General features: G+C 31.3%; 2 protein-coding genes across 2 annotated transcripts; one reads left to right on the top strand and one right to left on the bottom strand.

The window, feature by feature from the left end:
• The first annotated feature begins 2,260 nt into the window (after nucleotides 1–2,260).
• On the top strand, nucleotides 2,261–2,785 carry LOC107061937 (uncharacterized). The gene has a single exon (XM_015311983.1). The coding sequence runs from the start codon at nucleotides 2,261–2,263 to the stop codon at nucleotides 2,783–2,785; it is 525 nt and encodes a 174-aa protein (XP_015167469.1).
• Nucleotides 2,786–9,487: 6,702 nt separating this feature from the next.
• LOC102581446 (vetispiradiene synthase 2-like) lies at nucleotides 9,488–12,585 on the bottom strand. The gene is made up of 7 exons (XM_006354632.1): nucleotides 12,472–12,585; nucleotides 11,943–12,210; nucleotides 11,379–11,754; nucleotides 10,788–11,006; nucleotides 10,550–10,688; nucleotides 10,077–10,322; nucleotides 9,488–9,790 (listed from the first exon to the last, which is right to left on the bottom strand). The coding sequence occupies exons 1-7, from the start codon at nucleotides 12,583–12,585 to the stop codon at nucleotides 9,488–9,490; spliced, it is 1,665 nt and encodes a 554-aa protein (XP_006354694.1).
• Between the last annotated feature and the right edge of the window lie 6,301 nt (nucleotides 12,586–18,886).

Genomic DNA, 18,886 nt, shown 5'->3' with positions numbered 1-18,886 from the left:
AACATCTCGCCCACGCTGCCAGAATTGTTCTATACCTTGCCGAAGGATAAGACATCCTCAACTAATTGGATCCACTAAGCTATGCTTAAAAGCAATAAGAAATCATCTAAAAAGTATGACCCTTTACCCATGTTGGCAAACATAGTGAGGACTTTGAGTTGTCTTAACTCGTCCCCATATCGGTTCTCAATTCTAATCCCAATAATATAACACATGCTCATATGTTTAAAAACATTTCATCATCCTCAACTTTGAGATAATTACCCAAAATATTCTCTTAAAAGAGATAGTGCTCAAAACTCCTTATGAACTCATTTGGAAATCAAGGTATCCTCTAATTTTAAATGTAAAAGTATTTACTCTTGGGAATACTTAGTTCCCATATATTCAGTTTGAAAAATGAAACTCAACTCTCCTCACCCTCATACTCAAGTACTCAAGTCTTAAAACAAGTTTTAAAATGTTGTAAAATACTTCTCAAAATGACTCGAAGAACTTCCTCAAACTATACTCTCGGGAAAAAGAATCATATTGAAAACGCTTCTGACCCAACCCCTTCCTTCGTAGAGCACGTGTATTGTAAGTGATCTGAACCTTCCTGGAGCGAGCCTCCCATAGAGGAAAGTGAAGTTGGACGACGTACTATGATACTTTCTGTTTTGTCGAGTCCTGCTTTGATCTCTGGTTTGATGGTTGTACGTGCTAAAAATCTGGTACATTCCGTTTTGTTTATCATCCCAGTTTTTCGCAACACTTCAACTTTACTTCTTTTGTTAGGTCTCGACTTTTCCGCTATGATCTTCCCAGTAGTTTATATAGAAGCAACTTTACCTTGAATTTGAATTATGAATTCAAGATTTATGACTTGGATATGCATGACTCAAGGATTAATGAAGATTTTAAGTGTGGATATCAAGTAGAAAACATAGGTACGATTTGAGGGAACTCACACGGAAAGAAGGTCGAAAGGGTAGGGGACCTGGTGACCCTGACGCACTGAGTAGCGCTGGCGCCAACCCCTAAACTATTGAAGGTGGTTTGGGGCGCACTGAGTGGCATGGTGCACCATGCCCCAAACTACTAAAAGTGGTTTGGGGCGCACTGAGTGGCGCGACACCCCACCTCTATTCTCAAATTTTGACGAATTTGCTTGCTCCAATTTCATGTCTAACTCCCCTAGAATCGAACGATTTCCCTCAAACTCTTTTGGATTCTTATACCCGACATAATTACAACGAAATCTACACCAAAACCCACCAAGAACAACACTCATTTGGAACTCTCACCTCAAAAACTCAACAAGAACTTCATTATCAAAGAACGAAGCACAAAACCTCAAGAACTCAAATCATTCAACCTCAAGAATGAAATTATGGATAAAAATCATATGATTGGCATGTGGAGGAACAAACCCAATACTATGAGAACTTACATACCTCCTAAGGATCAAATCCTTGGCGAAACTCCTCAACAATCACAAGAATCTTGAATGAATGCTTGAATTTCTCCTTTTCCTCCTCTTGCACTTCTCTCTAAAACCCTAAGTGTGTTTAGGAATTGTGACAACTGATCTAAATCAGTTTAGACCCCTATTTGGGGTAACCAAAACGTGAAAACTTAGCGAGGGTAAGAAAAAGACCAAAATACATCTCCTTAATTCGGATGAATTTCCTTAACTGGACAGGTTGAACTCAAATGGGCATTTCTCCTTCATTCGAACTCAGAATTCAGCAAACTCGGTGGTGTTGGAAAGAGGACTCAAAGATATTTCATTTTATATCTCATTGTCCACCTAACTCATCCTGTGTTATGGTCGTTTGAAGTTGACCCAAAAACTCACAATTGGAATCTAACTTGTACAACTCCCAATTTAGCTCTTTCCAGTTTAACTCTTTCTAAAATTAGCTCTTTCTAAGACTGATGTGTTACATTTTGTCATTAGTTTTTCCTTGAAATAATCCAAAGTAATTGAAAAGAGCTAAAATAAAACACTAATAAATGTTGTACTAAAAAACAAAATCCAAAGTAATTGAAAAGAACTAAAATAAAACACTAATAAATGTTGTACTAAAAACCGGTTTTTTTATAGTCAAACTTTTTTACTCCGATCATATCATCATAATCATATTATCAATGTGTATAAAAGTCTAATTATTTTTATTATATAACTGTGATTAACAATCTATTTAGTCACTTCATATTAAAAACAAGTGTAAATCTATATTCCTTTTTCTTTCTATTTCGATTCTCCCTACAGAAAATGTTACCTGAACTGAAATCAATTTCTGAAAATGGAGTATTTTCATCTTCATCTTCAACTACCTCTTCACCAATTTTCAATCCTCGTTCACAGGCCGAAAGAAATAATAAACAATTAGAAAATCAAATCGCTGATATTCATGAAATAGATCTATTATGTGACGAATCATTCAGTCAAATTATGAAAGAAGAAGAAGAGGAAGAATTTATCTCTGATGTTTCTTCGAAAGAAGTTGTTATCTCCGATGCTTTTTCTACGAATTGCATCATCTTCGCGTTGAATAAACGTAAGAAATTACATTCTGATGAAGAAGAAGATGGAAATGCAACAAAGACTATTTATGACGCGAATAAATTACGTAAAATTCATGAAGAAGAAGGACAAAAGGAGCATAATGGTCAGAATGAAAATCAAGAATCTAAACTACATGAAGAAAAAAGCGATGATGGAAACCAAGAAAACACCAATGGAGAAGAAGATGAAAACAAAGGAAGAAAGAGAGGGAACAACAGAGGAAATGGATGAAGATCAAAATGAAAGAGAAAAAATATAACGCCAATTTTCAGAACTATACGACCCTAATGTGCTGCTATGTTCTACGACTGATGAAAAAGGCGAAAATCATGTCACAAATGTCTATTGTGACTTTTATTTCAAGTTTTTACATATGTCAAATTTAATCCCTTATGTTTATTAGTTTCTCTTTTAATATTTCTTTAGTCCTTGGAATTAGTTAAGTTTAATTATTGTCTAGTCCTTAATTCTGTTAGTGATTGGGATATATAGTTGTCTAAAGGGAATGTTCTTATAGGAGGGTATTATATATCCATTGTACTACAATTGAGATTATTATTGAATATTAAGAAATTCCTCTCTTCTTTTAGATTGTTTCTTCTCTTTCCTTCCTACATCATTCTGCTGCCAACTCTATCATTAAACATTCAACCTTCTTATCACTCTTAAGTTTTTTTCAAGACAACCCTTTATGTCATCCTAAGGCTTCCCGAGCTTACCTTGTAAGTCAAACACCGCACGTATCATATTATGTTCTGTTCCAACCACCTGGCCATTGGCCACCAATTGATTCTACATTTTTTTCTTTTAGAAATATTCTAAACCCCTTTAATAGACATATAAGCCCAGTAAATAAAATATGTCTAAGACCCCTGGTCATCAATCGGACCTAAATAACCACATGAGACATGTATTAATCATCACCATATATAGCCCATAGCCATACTTGATTTCAACTTACCGTTCAAGTAACTCAGACCACTCAGGGATCCTTACGACATCTACTACAATGTTTAACATGCAAACTCGGTCTATATAAGAACACATCCGCATTAAACACAATAACTTGACTACTCATGAACCATCATGATAAATACGTTAATAAAATAACATGGTTCAATGATAGAACCATCATATAGAACACAATCAAACATGTACCATACGTGGTACCGGAGCCAACTATATAGTAACTTGTACCGCACGTGGTACTCGAGCCAACCGATAATATAACTTATATCAGGTGTGGTACCTAGGCCAACCAAGAGGTATTATATACCTGGCATGGTATCCTAGCCAATCGATAATATGTACCATATGTGGTACCAAGTGAATCAATAGTTATACAATCACAAAAAATACAATCACACTTGTAAATACATGCAAACAAAACATATTTATTGCATGTGATTGTCAACCATCAATTCACATTCAATCCTTATGTTTTCTCCAATATGCATTTTACAAGTTTCACTATAGAAATTGTTAACAGGAAGCATTGACCAAAATAAGCTATTTTAAAAATCAATTCACCAAACTAATACGCTTTATAAATTTTTACAAAAGTAGTATAAACGTACTTCATGGTAACGTTTTAGGTTATTTTTATTTTAAAAATTCAACGGACAAAAACTGACGGAGCTGACGACGTTAAATGAATAAACGTTACTCACAGTAACGTTTTAGGTGTAAAACGTTACTCACGATAACGTTTATTGAGAATCCAATCACGTCAACCCTGCAAATGCAGAATCAAATCCTGCAAATTTAAAACGTTACTCATAGTAACGTTTTACACCTAAAACGTTACTATTTTACTAAGAATTTAATCAAAATAGTAACGTTTTAGGTGTAAAACGTTACTCACGATAACGTTTATTGAGAATCCAATCACGTCAACCCTGCAAATGCAGAATCAAATCCTGCAAATTTAAAACGTTACTCACAGTAACGTTTATTCATTTAACGTCGTAAGCTCCGTCAGTTTTTGTCCGTTGAATTTTCAAAATAAAAATAACCTAAAACGTTACCATGAAGTACGTTTATACTACTTTTGTAAAAAAAATTAAAAGCGTATTAGTTTGGTGAATTAATTTTTAAAATAGCTTATTTTGGTCAAAACCTCTTGTTAACATGCATACATAACATAACTTGAAAAATAACAACCATATCTAGTGGCTCTTTCCGGACCGTTTTCCAACTTATGACCCATAACCCACCGGTTTCCACCTCTAAAATAACACCTAAAAACATTCACCAGATCAACACACCAAGTTAAGCACCCTACCACCCTAAACAACCATGATCCATAAATTCGTCTGTCCAAACTCCGCGCCCAAGGCATGTATATGTAAACTCCCAATAATTCACAAAGTAATATGCAAGTAAAAACATGTCTAACTACTCAATTAAGCCTTGCCTGCCTGAACATCAGGGAACTTCTTAAGAACTCTAAACACGAGCTTCAGGCTCAGTGGGGTGAACTGCGATTGACGTAGATAAAAAATTCATGAATTTGACCTTTCTTGTTGTAGAATCCCTCCTCTCTCCTTTGTCCCCATGCTTGGAGTAGCTTTCGGAGGATTGTGGTGCAACCCTCGTCTATTTTACCACTAAAGAGGAGGAGAAAAATTAAACGAACTCACATTTTCGAGTTTCAGCCCTGCTATAGCATCTGATACGCCGTTACAACGGCACAACCATAACGGAAATATTCCCTCTATGGGGGATGTCGTCAGTTCGGGTCAATATTAAATTCTGAGATTTTTATCGTTGCGCCCTAATTTTAAATCGATAGTGAATTTTGAAAAAAAAAAGAGTTGAACTCTGCACGAGGTGCCTTTTGAATAACGATGGATCAGATCCTTACAATAGTCAACTCATTAAACGAGTCAAGTGAAGAGCTGAGTTGGATTTATGATGATATGGATCCTAAATAATTTTAGATATTGATTTTAATTTTTTTTTTAAAAATAATTCAAATTATTTACAACTTCCACGTTATTAAATAGGTACTGAAAATTATATTTCTTAAAATAATGATCATGAAATCTAACTTAAGAAAATTGAGTAACTGTCTAAAGAAACAAAACAAAGTAGAGTTACTATGATGAACAATTACCCAAAGTCAAATGATCATCTAAAATTTAAATTATAGATTAAAAGATGAAGTATTGCTAATGACAATTAGTTAGCATATTTTAACAATGATTTACCTTTATAATTATAGTTTAACCTCGAAAAAAATTTGATTAGTTAGTTGAGTTTTCATTTTATTTTATTAGTTTAATTTAAGAGGATATACAATGTTCACAAAAGAACCCATAGCACCCCGAAAGAAGTAGCTCATCTTTGAATTCATGAAATACTGGAGTTATAATTGAGGCCGCGAAGTAGCCGCCAAAATATGTCATGTACTCAACAAGGAAAGAGCAAGTACACTATTAGTATATAAAATCCACATTATAGTGGTAGGATCATCGGTCCACTTCAGCTATAAGAAATATGAATAGGTAACCACAACTTAGTAAATCCGATAACATATATCCAATTATACCCACATAATTCTCCATGTAGTGAAAAGGGTCCGACTGAAAATTTTCATGACAGTGAGAAGAGGCAAGATACTAGTAATGCCTCAAGAGATCTATTATGTACGAATAGTTTTGATGCTTTATTGAAGACTACTGGAAAACAAGTAAGGTTAACAGAGAATGATCACGATTTGATCCAAGAAAAACAAGTCTCACCACCTGCTTTAAATAGCAAATTAAGTCCAGAAGCTCCTGTATTTGTGCCTAAATGTGTGCTTGCAAGGAAGATTAGCTAAGATTATGAGTACTTACACAAATAAGTTTAAAATATCTCGTCCAAAAGTAGCTGAATCTAGTGTCCTTCTCCAACCTAGAACGCAAGAAAAAAAAAATTAGTTGATTGGTGTTTGCTTACGTTTATTATGTTGGTCAAACTGGTTTATAAATATTATTTAACGTATTTATATACTCATTCGATAGAAGTCAAGAACTTGCATATCAAGTATTTATAAGTATCAATAAAAGCAAAAAAAGACATATAGAAGGCAACATAGTTGGGACGGTAAAATGATTGAGGAGTTTGTTCCAAGGCACCTACCGATGCGACAGGCAAAGCAAAACCATTTGACAATATCAATAGGTTCAACTAGATCCAATAAATCCATAAAAAAGATATGAATCATCAAGTGTTGTCGGATAGGTTTGAAGAAGAAGACAAGAGAAAAATACTTCAAATTACTTTTGATGGGCAATCAATCTTTTTTAATTCATACTTTAGTAATAGAAAGTTTGAGGCTGGTAACTCAACTTTCTTCTTGATTGACATATTTTTACATTATTTAAGCATCCTCATTTGTAATATCATCATGGAGTGTATTATAAACTCTGTGATGATCAGAAAATACTTAGTTTTCTCTAGCTCTTATTTTCTTCATGCTTGTTAGGTAGCAGAAGTTAGGTACTTCATTAGGATTAGTAAGGTAAGGCCTAGCCCCCCTTGCTTGTACTTGTCCCTATTGATATTTTTTATGTTTAAAAAAAAAATAAAAAAAATAAAAAAAAAATAAAAATTATACCCACATTAAAAAAATATGACCCACACTGCCAGTCCTCATCTTGATTTGACATTCATAATAACATGATCAACAACTTTACAACAAGTCAACTCAGCCCACTCATGAAATCCACACATAAACAATCACAAGTACCAGACGTGGTGCTACTTGAGTAAACCATGTAGTAACTTATACTAGCGTAGTACCCAAGCCAGTCGAATATGTACCATGTGTGATACCCAAGCCAATCAAGAGATATCATAAATCAAACATGGTACCTGAGTCAACTGTTAATATGTACCAAACGTGGTATCCGAGCCAACCATTTGTATAAACCAGGTGTTGTACCCGAGCCAACCGAGAATCACACATCATAATCACAATTATAATGAAACAAAGCACACGTGTACACCCAAGTAAACACATACATTATATGAGTATGACAACAAGCTAACATTTCAGTTTATACTCCTTTCATATCCTTAACCATACATTATATAGATAATACTACCGAAGCAGTTAGCAAGCACATATAACATAAACGAGAAACCAAACAACCATCAACTACCTCGAATCTAGTTAGAAAAGCTCTACTGAACATGTGTCTTCCCCTTGTTATGATGCCTATTTTGTTCTTGGTCTATCAATAGTCAATAAAATACATGATTAGGCCCAAATGGCCTTTAAACACCCGTATTATATCCTAATATGAAGCAACAGGTCATTCTCATGATTACCCCACCAAAATCAGGATTTTTTCACCATTAAATAAGAAAAACTCTCCCCTAAGATCACCACCACAAATTCTAAGGCTTAAAAATCAAATTACTAAGTTAGGGGAGTAATATACTTACCTTTATCGATGATTACGTTGGAAAACAGATGAAAACTGCCCTAGGTCATCTCCACACTTAAACATTCTTGGATGATTATAGGCAGTTTTGGGGAGTTTGAGACTTACCCGCCATAGCGGCCCAATCCCGCTATAGCGACAATGTTGTAGCGGGATCTCCCGCTATAGCGAGAATTTATTCCACCATGGTAGTGGGTGTCACCTACAATAGCGACTTGCATAGGATAGAACCTCGAAAAATCCACCCAAAAGTGACCCTTTCTCAATACACCTTCGAACCCTCACGTTCCAACCTACCCCTTCACGCCAAGTATGATATCGGGAGTTCTACTTACCCAATTCACTTTCGAAAAGTACTACAAACTGTTCAACATCTTAGCAACAATAATAATAAACTCTTCTCAAACATCTCACCCAATTCTGTCTCTGGATTGCCCTAGACCTCATCTTCCTCAGATTTCGTCAAAGCCTTGCCTAGTCTGAAATTTCAACTCACTATTCCAGAAGTTTTCTCATCTGAATTCTTTTACCATTAGCTTATCCATAACAACCGACATGGTTGTTATATTTAACTTTTGTCGGTCTTTGATCCTTACCAGTTACCAGTACATGGGTGTATTGCTACATCCTTTTTGGGGTGTAGGTAAGGTGTGTTGCAGGTTGAATAGAATTCTCTTATGTGAGTAATCATCCTCAACTGCTGCATCTCTCTTTTCGGCGGAAGTTGTCTTTTCTTATCTTATATGATTAGAGGCTCTTGTATATAACTAGACTAGGTCGTCGGAGTTGGTTGTTTAGTTTTGATTATTCATGTTATGGGATTTGTAAATTTGATATTAAAATGTATCTGTTATTATTTAAAAGATAAAAAATTGGATTTTCGCATATTCTTAATTGGATGGTAAGAATTTGGGAATACGATAGGTGTTCGCACGATTCCGAATTTGAATTGTGACAATTTTCTTAAATTTAATAGTGTGCGTGAAATCCTTTTGGTGATCGAGAGCACATGAAACTTGATAAGTGGATAAAGTGTGTGTCATTTTTCAATGAAATGAATTTTGAGCTATAAAAAGTTGCAGTGTGACAAAGAGGCGTGTGACTTAATATATAAATCATATACAATTGTTATTTATTTTTCTTTAGAACGATTTGAAAAGATAATTATTCCTTGCTTTAAGGACAACCAAAAACTCAAGTTTAGGAAATGGGATGAGTTGGGATTTTGCCAACTTATTCATACTTTTTTCTTGGGTTCTAAGCTTCATTGAGAAAATGAAATTAAAAAATAAATTGCTTGACAGATACATTTAATTGAGTGATATTCTAAATGTTTTAGTCATAGAATTAAATAAGATAATTGAAGTTTTAAATTTAACTAATAAAGAAAATACGATGTGTTACAAATTACTTATTTATGAAATTATTGACTAAAGCACAAAATTAATTATATCGACTTCTTTCATTGACCACCACCTTCCATGTTCCAAAATCCTTACATATCGATAGGATTCACGAGTAAAGCTTCAATCACAGATTTCACATTATTCTTTGGATTACTATATCCATCTTGATTGTTCTTGTAAACAACATCGATCAGACGTGTTAGATTCACAACACGCATCAAGATTTCATTTGGCATATTAGAAGTAGTAGTCTTAATGCACTCTTTGTTCAAATCCTTCCATGCAATTTCAGCAATTTCAGAAAGTTGTGCACTTGCTTCTTCCACTGATAAATTATTCTCTTGCATATAACATTCTATTCCTGTGACAAGTTGTCCTTTTTCTTTCTCAATCTATAAAGGAAAAAATATAATTCATCATGAGAAAGTTTGTAAACAATGTTTATACTCCTTCCCCCTAATAATAGTCGATCGTTCACTATTAACCTGGCACAGGGTCCCTTATTAAATATAAGTCATCTAAACAATATTGAAAAATGAATAGTATTTAATAACAAGGATAAAATAGACACAACAATCTTGTTTTATAAAGGAAACGTATTGTTGGACATCCCAAAATAGTATAATAGACAAGTAAAGATGGACCGACGGAGTAATACAAATTTGTATATGAAAATACCTTATAAGTAGCTATGTCATCAATAACTCTACCAATTATTGCAGAAGCCACAAGAATTTTAGGTTTATTCATCATCCAATCAAATGTTTTCTTTGATGTTGACTTCATGCCCAATAATGATGCTGGAGCAAGTAGATAATAAGTTCCAGTAACCAATGCATTATTTAGGTAATCTTTAAATGATGGAATTTTCCCTTCAATGAACCATTCTGCTTCAATGTAGTAACTCCTCACAATTTCTTTCATCTATATTCAAGAAATTAACAATATATTTATTAAAATAGTTGAAACTCATAAGCTCAAAGGAAAAATGATATTCTATGTTATTTGGACCCTTCAAAAATGTTGCTAGGTGAGTGTCAAATCACTCAAAAGTAGGGAATTTTTAATAAAAATTCGACACAAGTGCAACAATATTTTTGAACAGTCCAAATAACTTAGATGATATTAGTGTTTTTAATTAAGTGTCATACCGCCTCTTTAACATAATTAACTCCATTGAATCTATCTTGTTCATTGATTTCTCTTTCATACTCGTTGAAGAGATCGAGAAGAGATGTATAAATCGGTTTCATATAGTTTGGGAGTCTATCAACTTCACTTATATCCCACCTATAACGATAAAAGAAAATGTTAATCAATTGTATCCACTCCATGTATCAATTACAACGAAAAAATTTGATATACTCTATCTCAATTTATGTGATATACCGGTCCACAACTTCCGTGAATATAATTAGTTCATCAAGAGTTCCATAAGAGTCATATGTGTCATCAATTACTGAAATCATAGCTATGCATTTTGCAAGCATAACTCTAGCTTGAGAGTATTGTGGTTCAAAGTACACCCCCACTGTCCAAAAATAACATTCCACCATTCTGTCTCTGACATATGAAAGTTTTGATGCAAAATCCAAATCTTTCCACCACCTTCACAATAAACAAGAGTAATGTTTAGTTAGCTTAATTAATAATAATCCATAATATGTCAAATATAACCAAATGTAAAAAAGTAAAAAAAATTAGGCACAGAGCTTAAGAAAGTAAAAAAGACTTTTAGTCTTGTAGTTCAAGATATGTCAAATGTAACAAAATGTACGTCATTTAATCTTGTGATCTTAAGCAGGCATGTCACGTGAAAAGTTGAAATTAAAGAGTGTCATCTATCTCGCTACCTATTCCTTTTGCAAAAAGGCTTTGGGGATAAGATCAGACTCAAGAAATACTAAAAAGGAAAGTAGAACAAACAAATTAAAATGGAGGTAAGGAGAACTCATTAACATAAACTCAACAATAACTTACTTTGTGAGTTCACTAAGCTCTTCCTTGTGTAGTACTTGCACCAAATTGTAATCTAATTTGGCAAGCCTTAGTAGCTTTTCATTTCTTGATCCACATTCTTCATATATTGAAATGTTAAAATGTGCTTCAGCTCTTGGGATTCCTCTATGATGAGATTGCATAAGTGCATGTGTTACTTGTTTCTCAAGTGTAGAATCTAAGGTATTAGGTGTTATCCTCTCAAGATGGAATGTTGCAAAGATAAGTGCCTCTTCTAATGTGGCATCTCCATGTTTCCTAACATGTGCTGCTTCATACAAACTTAACATACCCTTTACATCTCTAAGTAGAGTTTTCTTGAATTTTCCATTGGTGTCCTTGAATTGGTTGAAACAATCTAATTCACAAAATATTTCGTTATGTCAGAGTTACTGTTAGATATGTGAACAAAGTCTCATATTAATAGTTGAAAAGATTAAAAAAAACATGGTGATTGCCTCGATATGGACAATATCACCATGTTAAGAGTATCTTCAGACGGCAATTATATTATATGAAAAGTATACTATGTGTATATAAACCTACCGGAAGAGATTGGATAGCCATGTTGCCTAAACAATCGAAAATATAATGAAACATTGTATAGATCATCTTCTTCATGGATGAAATTTAGATCAAATATCTTGCTTAGTTGATGTTCAATCTCCTTCTCAAAGTGATAATAAATACCAAGACGTTCAAGAGTGTCAATCAAATGAACTTTTTGTTCAATGTCATTGCTAGTAGTACTTATTATCATGTGTTTCACTTCTTCTTTCAAAGCCTCAATCTCCTCTACAACTTTCTCAGATATCTGAAGATGTAATGTATATTGTTAGTAATTTTGTTAAAGCTATACTATAGTATATAATGAAAAAAGGGTGACTAAAAGACAATTAAATAAGCATATATACAGTCATGCCATTCTATAACAGTCACTTATCATAGCAATATTTTGTAATATTATGTTGTATTGTATGTTCTCCATATATAACAACATTCACTATAAGCAGTCAGAAAATATCTAGACAAATTGTATCGTTATAGAGAGATTTGACTGTGTACATATATTTACCTGATTATCCTTAGTAGAATTGCGAAAAACATTTCCCCACATACTAGGAGAGAAATTAGCCTCTGGGCGAAAAATCCCATTTTCATGGTTTACATTTCCATCCAATGAAGTCATTGTTGATATAATTTGCAAAATCTGGAAAATTATTCAAATGATGGGGTTTTCAGTATTTTCTACTTAGTGTTTTGCCATTGGTATGAGTATTTATATAGAGAATTATAATAATTTAATTTTAAAATGTGAGAGAAACACATTTTAGAAATTCAAGTAGTGTTAGGCGGCATGCCATGTAAAAATTCTATCTATGAGTTCTAGCAATTACATATAATTAGTCTTTAAAATAACTTGGTCTATTGTTGTTGAATTATTACTTGTGACCTTCAACGGTCTAACTAAGAAAAAGTAAACTAAAATTTGTGAATCATCTTAGTTTTGTTAATACCAATCCAAGTTATATATACCAATATATTATGTGTTAATTAAAAAACTTATTATTAAAGATAAATGATTTTTTTTTAATTACTCCATTTGTTCCAAAATAGTTGTCACGTTATGATTTTCGAGTCAATTTGACTAATTTAAAGATAAATTAGATTATATTAATTTAATATATTAAAATTAAAATTTAGATATTCAATAAAACTATACAAAAAGTACTATAAATAAAATAAATTTTTTATATCAGTATGATGAAAAAAAATACATATTAAAATATTAGTCAAAGTTCATATATATCATATGACTATCAAAAAGAAACTATGACAAGTAAAATGGAACGAATAAAGTAATTTGCTTTACAAATTAAGAAAGAACCTTTTTTTCTTTTAAAGAAACTAAAAAATAGGTTTACATAAATTAAAATAGAAAGAATACTTTATAAAGAAAGAAACCCAAACTGCTAGCTCTTTTTGTATTAAAATGTTAATATATATTGAAATATAAATATTAATCTACAGCATATGTGTTGTTGCATTATTAGTTAAATAATACTTCAAAAACATTTTACAACTTACAAGACTCTTTCTAGAATAACGACTCTCCTCTCTTTTCTGTCCACTATCAACTACACTATATATGTCTTGTTGCATTATTATTTTATTAAAGAAAAAAACATAATATAAAATGATTTATAATTCTCAATATGATGGTTTTCAATTTTACTTTTTCATTCTTTCATACAAAATTTACTTGACCCAAAACAAGCAGTTAAAATAGAAATGATCAGCACAACATTTTTAGAAACTCTATTGTCGAAGCCGCCTTCTATAAATGCCTTCAAATAATAGTTATACCAAATATAATTAATCAAGAAAAAAATCTATCTCGAAATTATGACTAAATCTTATTATAATATGGGGTAAAATTCATATTCAACGAGTAGAAAAATTAGAAGGTAACACATGACAAACGAATTAAGATATGTGAGATTCTTAAATATGGCCAGTAAGAAGTAACTTTGTTCGCACTAGTTGGTGTTACGCATTTGGTGCTATCGCACTATGGGACTGCGATCATGCTAATGATTTCAACATTTTTTAACAGTCATTTCACGATTTTTCACCTTTGTTTCACTAATTTTGGACTTTTAGAGCTCAAATTTGGATGATTCTTGATGCAATTTCTATATTTTTCAAAGAGGGTAAGTTTCTAATCATCATTTTGACAATTCTAACTATTTAATCTTGCAGTGTTTGGGGATGTGAAATTAGGGGGGTTTGCCCTAAGTTTTTAATATCGATGTTTGATGATTTGAGGGTCAATTTGAACATCGTTTCTAATAAAACTTCATATTTGAGTTTTTTGTCTTATGGGTAAACTATTTTTGAAAGTAACTCTAATTTCGATATTTGTTTTCTAGAATGATTTTGACTCAAACTTTTATATTATGATATAAATATCGATAGACTCGTGATATTCACTTGTAGATTATATGTTTGATAGATTAGAAGTGTTCTGAGCTACGCTTTATGCAAAGGAAAGGCAATTGATAAATTAATATTTTTGATAGATTAGGAGTGATTCATTTAATCACTTTGCATAAAGTCTAGCTCAAAACACCCCTAATCAAAAACATAATCTACAAAGAAATGTACAGAGTAATTTATGCAAAGGAAAGACAATAGATTGTTTTACAAAGAAATGTGCGGAGTACAAATTTTAGTGGCCTATTTTTATAATAATATTTTATAATATTATGTTATATCGTATGTTCTCCATATATAATAACATTTCACTATAAGCAGTCAGAAAAGATCTGAACAAACTACATCGTTATAAAGAAATTTAATTGTATACATATATTAGTTACCTGATTATTCCTAGTAGAATCGCAAAAACTATTTCCTCACATACTAGGAGAAAAATCAACCTCTGGGCGAAAAATCCCATTTTCATGGTTTACATTTCCATCCAATGAAGTCATTGTTGCTATATATATTACTTTGCAAAATCTGAAAGACTATTCAAATGTTGGTTTTATGCTTACTGTTTTGCTATTGGTATTGTTGGGGCATACTGAAAATTTGACAATAATAATATACTTCCTCCATCTCATTTTATGTGAAGTAGTTTGATTCGATACGGAATTTAAGAAAGAAAGACTTTTAAAACTTGTGGTCCAAAATGAATGATAGAAAACTATGTGGTTGTAAATCATTTTATTAAGAGTAAAATAAACATTTTATAGCTAAATTGTTACTAAATATAGAAATATGTCATTCTTTTTTGGACTGACTAAAAAGAAAAATAAGTCACATAAATTGAGATAGAGGGAATAACTTATAATGTAGCAAAATAATAATACTAAAAATTAGATAAATATTACTGCAGTGATATATAAATAATAATGTAGAAAATTAATACTTGAGTCGTGATGAACACTGTCCTAAGAAACTATTTCAGCGATGTAAAATATTTTCTCAGGATTAATCAAGTCTTTCCTATTTAAATAAAAGATACATAAATCAGCGAATTAATTAACATCAGCAAGTTAATAATGAAAAAAATTAAAATAAACATCAAATCAAATATGCAAAAGTGAAATGGAAGAGGAGAATGTGAGTTATTATTATAAAAAGAAGGTTGAATATTTGTTTTACTGCCATATCATTTCAAGGGAGAAATGCCCTTTTATAGGCCAAAGAGAAGCTTAACCAAATGACAAGTGTCATGATGCAAAATGCCACTTGTTATTCAGTTGTGTCAGCACTTTCTTTCTCTTTGCCGACTCTTCAAGTAAAGCAAGCTTTTTAAATACACTTTTAAAAAATAATTTTTTTGAAATAAATCTTTTTTTTTTACTTACAATCCCCTACACATTTTAACTTGCTGAATTTTTATGGACAAAATGCAATAGGTTTGATGACTTTTAGATTATAAATCAAATATAGATCGATAAAATTTAATTTACAGATTTACTGGTGAAATATAATTTTTTTATGAATTAATAATTTTTATTGTAAATCAGAGACTTTATCAATCATATTTTGACTTCAGTAATTTTGGCTCTAGAGACTAGGCCAAAGTCTCATAGGAGTGTCCACACTCCACTTTTCATATATGTGAATTCATCAAATGTATACGGCTTTAAATACACATTCCTTAATTAAGGACTATGAATTCATTAAGAGTTAATAACTCATCCCTCATTTTCAGTAGCAGTTTAAGTACTTTCTGTTAGTGCGCAGTCTCAATATTGACTTGTTATTACCTATATGAACCTACTTTATGGGATCGTCAATCACATAGGTTGGGTTACCATCTCTATTGACAATCACATTGGCCTTAAACCCATCTCTTTTGAGGTTTGAAAAATTAATTTTCTTCCCACGAATTTAGTCAATGAATTGGACGAACTCAACTCTTACTTCACATAAACAATTGCAATTACTCCATCTCTCAACAACTATTTTATGATATCATGCCTCAATTTCAAGTATCTGCTCTTATAATTATAAGATTTATTCTTCGCAATAGCAATTTCAGCTTGACAATCACAGTGTATAAACATAGGAGGCAATTTATCCTTTATTAAAGGGGTCATATGACAATTCATCCTTTATTAAAGGGAACATGAGGCAATTCACCTTTTACTAAAAGGATATTCACTAAGAAATATCTCAGCCATTCAGTCTCATAACCAGTCAGCTGGAGCTACAAACTCTGACTCCATAGTCAATCTCGCAATGATCATTTATTTAGCTGATTTTTGGGATACTGCCCCACCATCTAAGGTGAATACATATCCACTAGTAGATTTTGTCTCATCTGAATTAGAGATCCATGCTAGATTACAATACCCATCTGAAGGAAATTCAGTATACATTATATCATAATTCATGGCTCCTTTCAAATATTTCATCAATCTATTTAATGCAAATCAATACTTTTATTGAGATTATGAGTATATCTAGTCAATCTATACACAACATAAGCAATGGCAGGCCTAGTAAAATTTATTAAATGCAATAGACTTTCAATAATTTAAGCATATTTAGACTGAGCAACTGGATCACCGTAATTCTTTTTCAATTTAGAGTTAGCACATAAGGAGTGCCTACAGGTGTCACCTCAAAACATTCAAATTTTTTGAGAAGTCTTTCCACATAATGCTCTTGTGACAACATTATACCATCTTTACTCCTTATAACTTTAACTCCCAATATTATATTTCCAGATCTTTCGTATCAAAATTAGTAGACAAAAATAATTTGATACTTTTCACAATATATAAACTTGTAACAAATATAAGCATGTCACCAACGCATATTATCACATAATCATTGTCTATCATTTTAGTATAAACACATTTATCCACTTCAACAGAAGAAAAGTTATCTCTCAGTAAGAATTGATCTAATTTTTCATGTCACTATTTAAAATAAGAAATCTATATGCAACGCTATGTTCAACATATTCAATAAGCATACAATCAACAGTTTTGAAACATATTTTTCTCTTCTTAGGTTCAGGCAAAAGAACTTTAGTCAGGGATCCCCACACTTTTAAATATTTCACATTTATTAAAATTATTTGAGTCTAAATCAGAAATTAAATCAAGTGACTGCATATTATTTATGTATGAGACATTTAACATGTCCTATTCTAGCATGCCATAAATAAATAGGCTTAATCATTTAAGAAAAAATAAATACATTTTTACTGAAATTATCATAAAGATTAAGCAAAAATAAATCATAGTTACAAAATTATTATTTTTAGTCAATATAATCTCATTATCTTCAAAAGATACCTTCATTCCACCTATTCCGAATAATTCCACAGAAATCAAATTGATTCGGATATCAGAAACATGCAATACATTACTCAATGCCAAAGTTTTATCAGATGTGAGTCTGAGAAGAATTTTTTCTTCTCCAAAAACTTTAGTTGTCCTTGAGTCATCAAGATAAACAATATCTTCTCCTTTCTCAACTTGGTGTATGCCACAAAATTTTTATTTATACAAATATGTCTCTTAGCACCAGAGTCTGTCACTCAGTTTCTCACATTGGCCTCAACATTTATTTATGAAATGACCACAATAATCATATCATTCGTTTCAGCCAAATATTTTTAGTTTAGCGGAATTGTTATTTCTTTCTAATATTTTTTGCATTGAGGAGTATTTTACATTAGGTTTTATTATTGTGTAAATTTCATATATGACATATATTATAGTACTATTTTCAAGCTATAACAGTAGATTTAGACTTTCAAGCTACAACATTAAAAATTTCAGGTTATAACAAGTTAAAAAAAAAATGTTTTTATTAATTGGAAAAAACTTAAAAAATAAATAAAAAGATAAACAAAATTTTTTTAAAAAAAAACGGAATTAGAAATAATAAAGTAAAAAACTGAAATTGTGGGCTGTAATTTAATTTGAATTTATTGTAGATAATTAATGATTAGCATGAAATAAGGGATCCAAACTAATTAAGCAATTAAATTTGAATTAATTTAAGATAATTATTAATTAGCATGAATTAAGGAATCTCAAACTAATTAAGAATATTCAGTTTCCTTAATTCACTCTAATTTGTTAAAATTAATTCAAAAATCTGATTTTAAAAATCAATTTCCATTTATTTAATAAATGATTAATCTATTTATGATTTTTTATTATTAATTAATAGTATGTAATTAATAAGGAAAAAATGAAAAAAAAAATGAAAATAGGGGTGTCAATTAAATTTGAATTAATTTAAGATAATTATTAATTAGCATGAATTAAGGAATCTCAAACTAATTAAGAATATTCAGTTTCCTTAATTCACTCTAATTTGTTAAAATTAATTCAAAAATCTGATTTTAAAAATCAATTTCCATTTATTTAATAAATGATTAATCTATTTATGATTTTTTATTATTAATTAATAGTATGTAATTAATAAGGAAAAAATGAAAAAAAAAA

The sequence above is a fragment of the Solanum tuberosum genome, unplaced genomic scaffold (assembly GCF_000226075.1).
Source record: "Solanum tuberosum cultivar DM 1-3 516 R44 unplaced genomic scaffold, SolTub_3.0 scf00181, whole genome shotgun sequence".
Classification (NCBI taxonomy): Eukaryota; Viridiplantae; Streptophyta; class Magnoliopsida; order Solanales; family Solanaceae; genus Solanum; species Solanum tuberosum.
The sequence above is the reverse complement of the archived record's forward strand: the minus strand, read 5'-3'. Positions and strand labels throughout refer to the sequence as shown.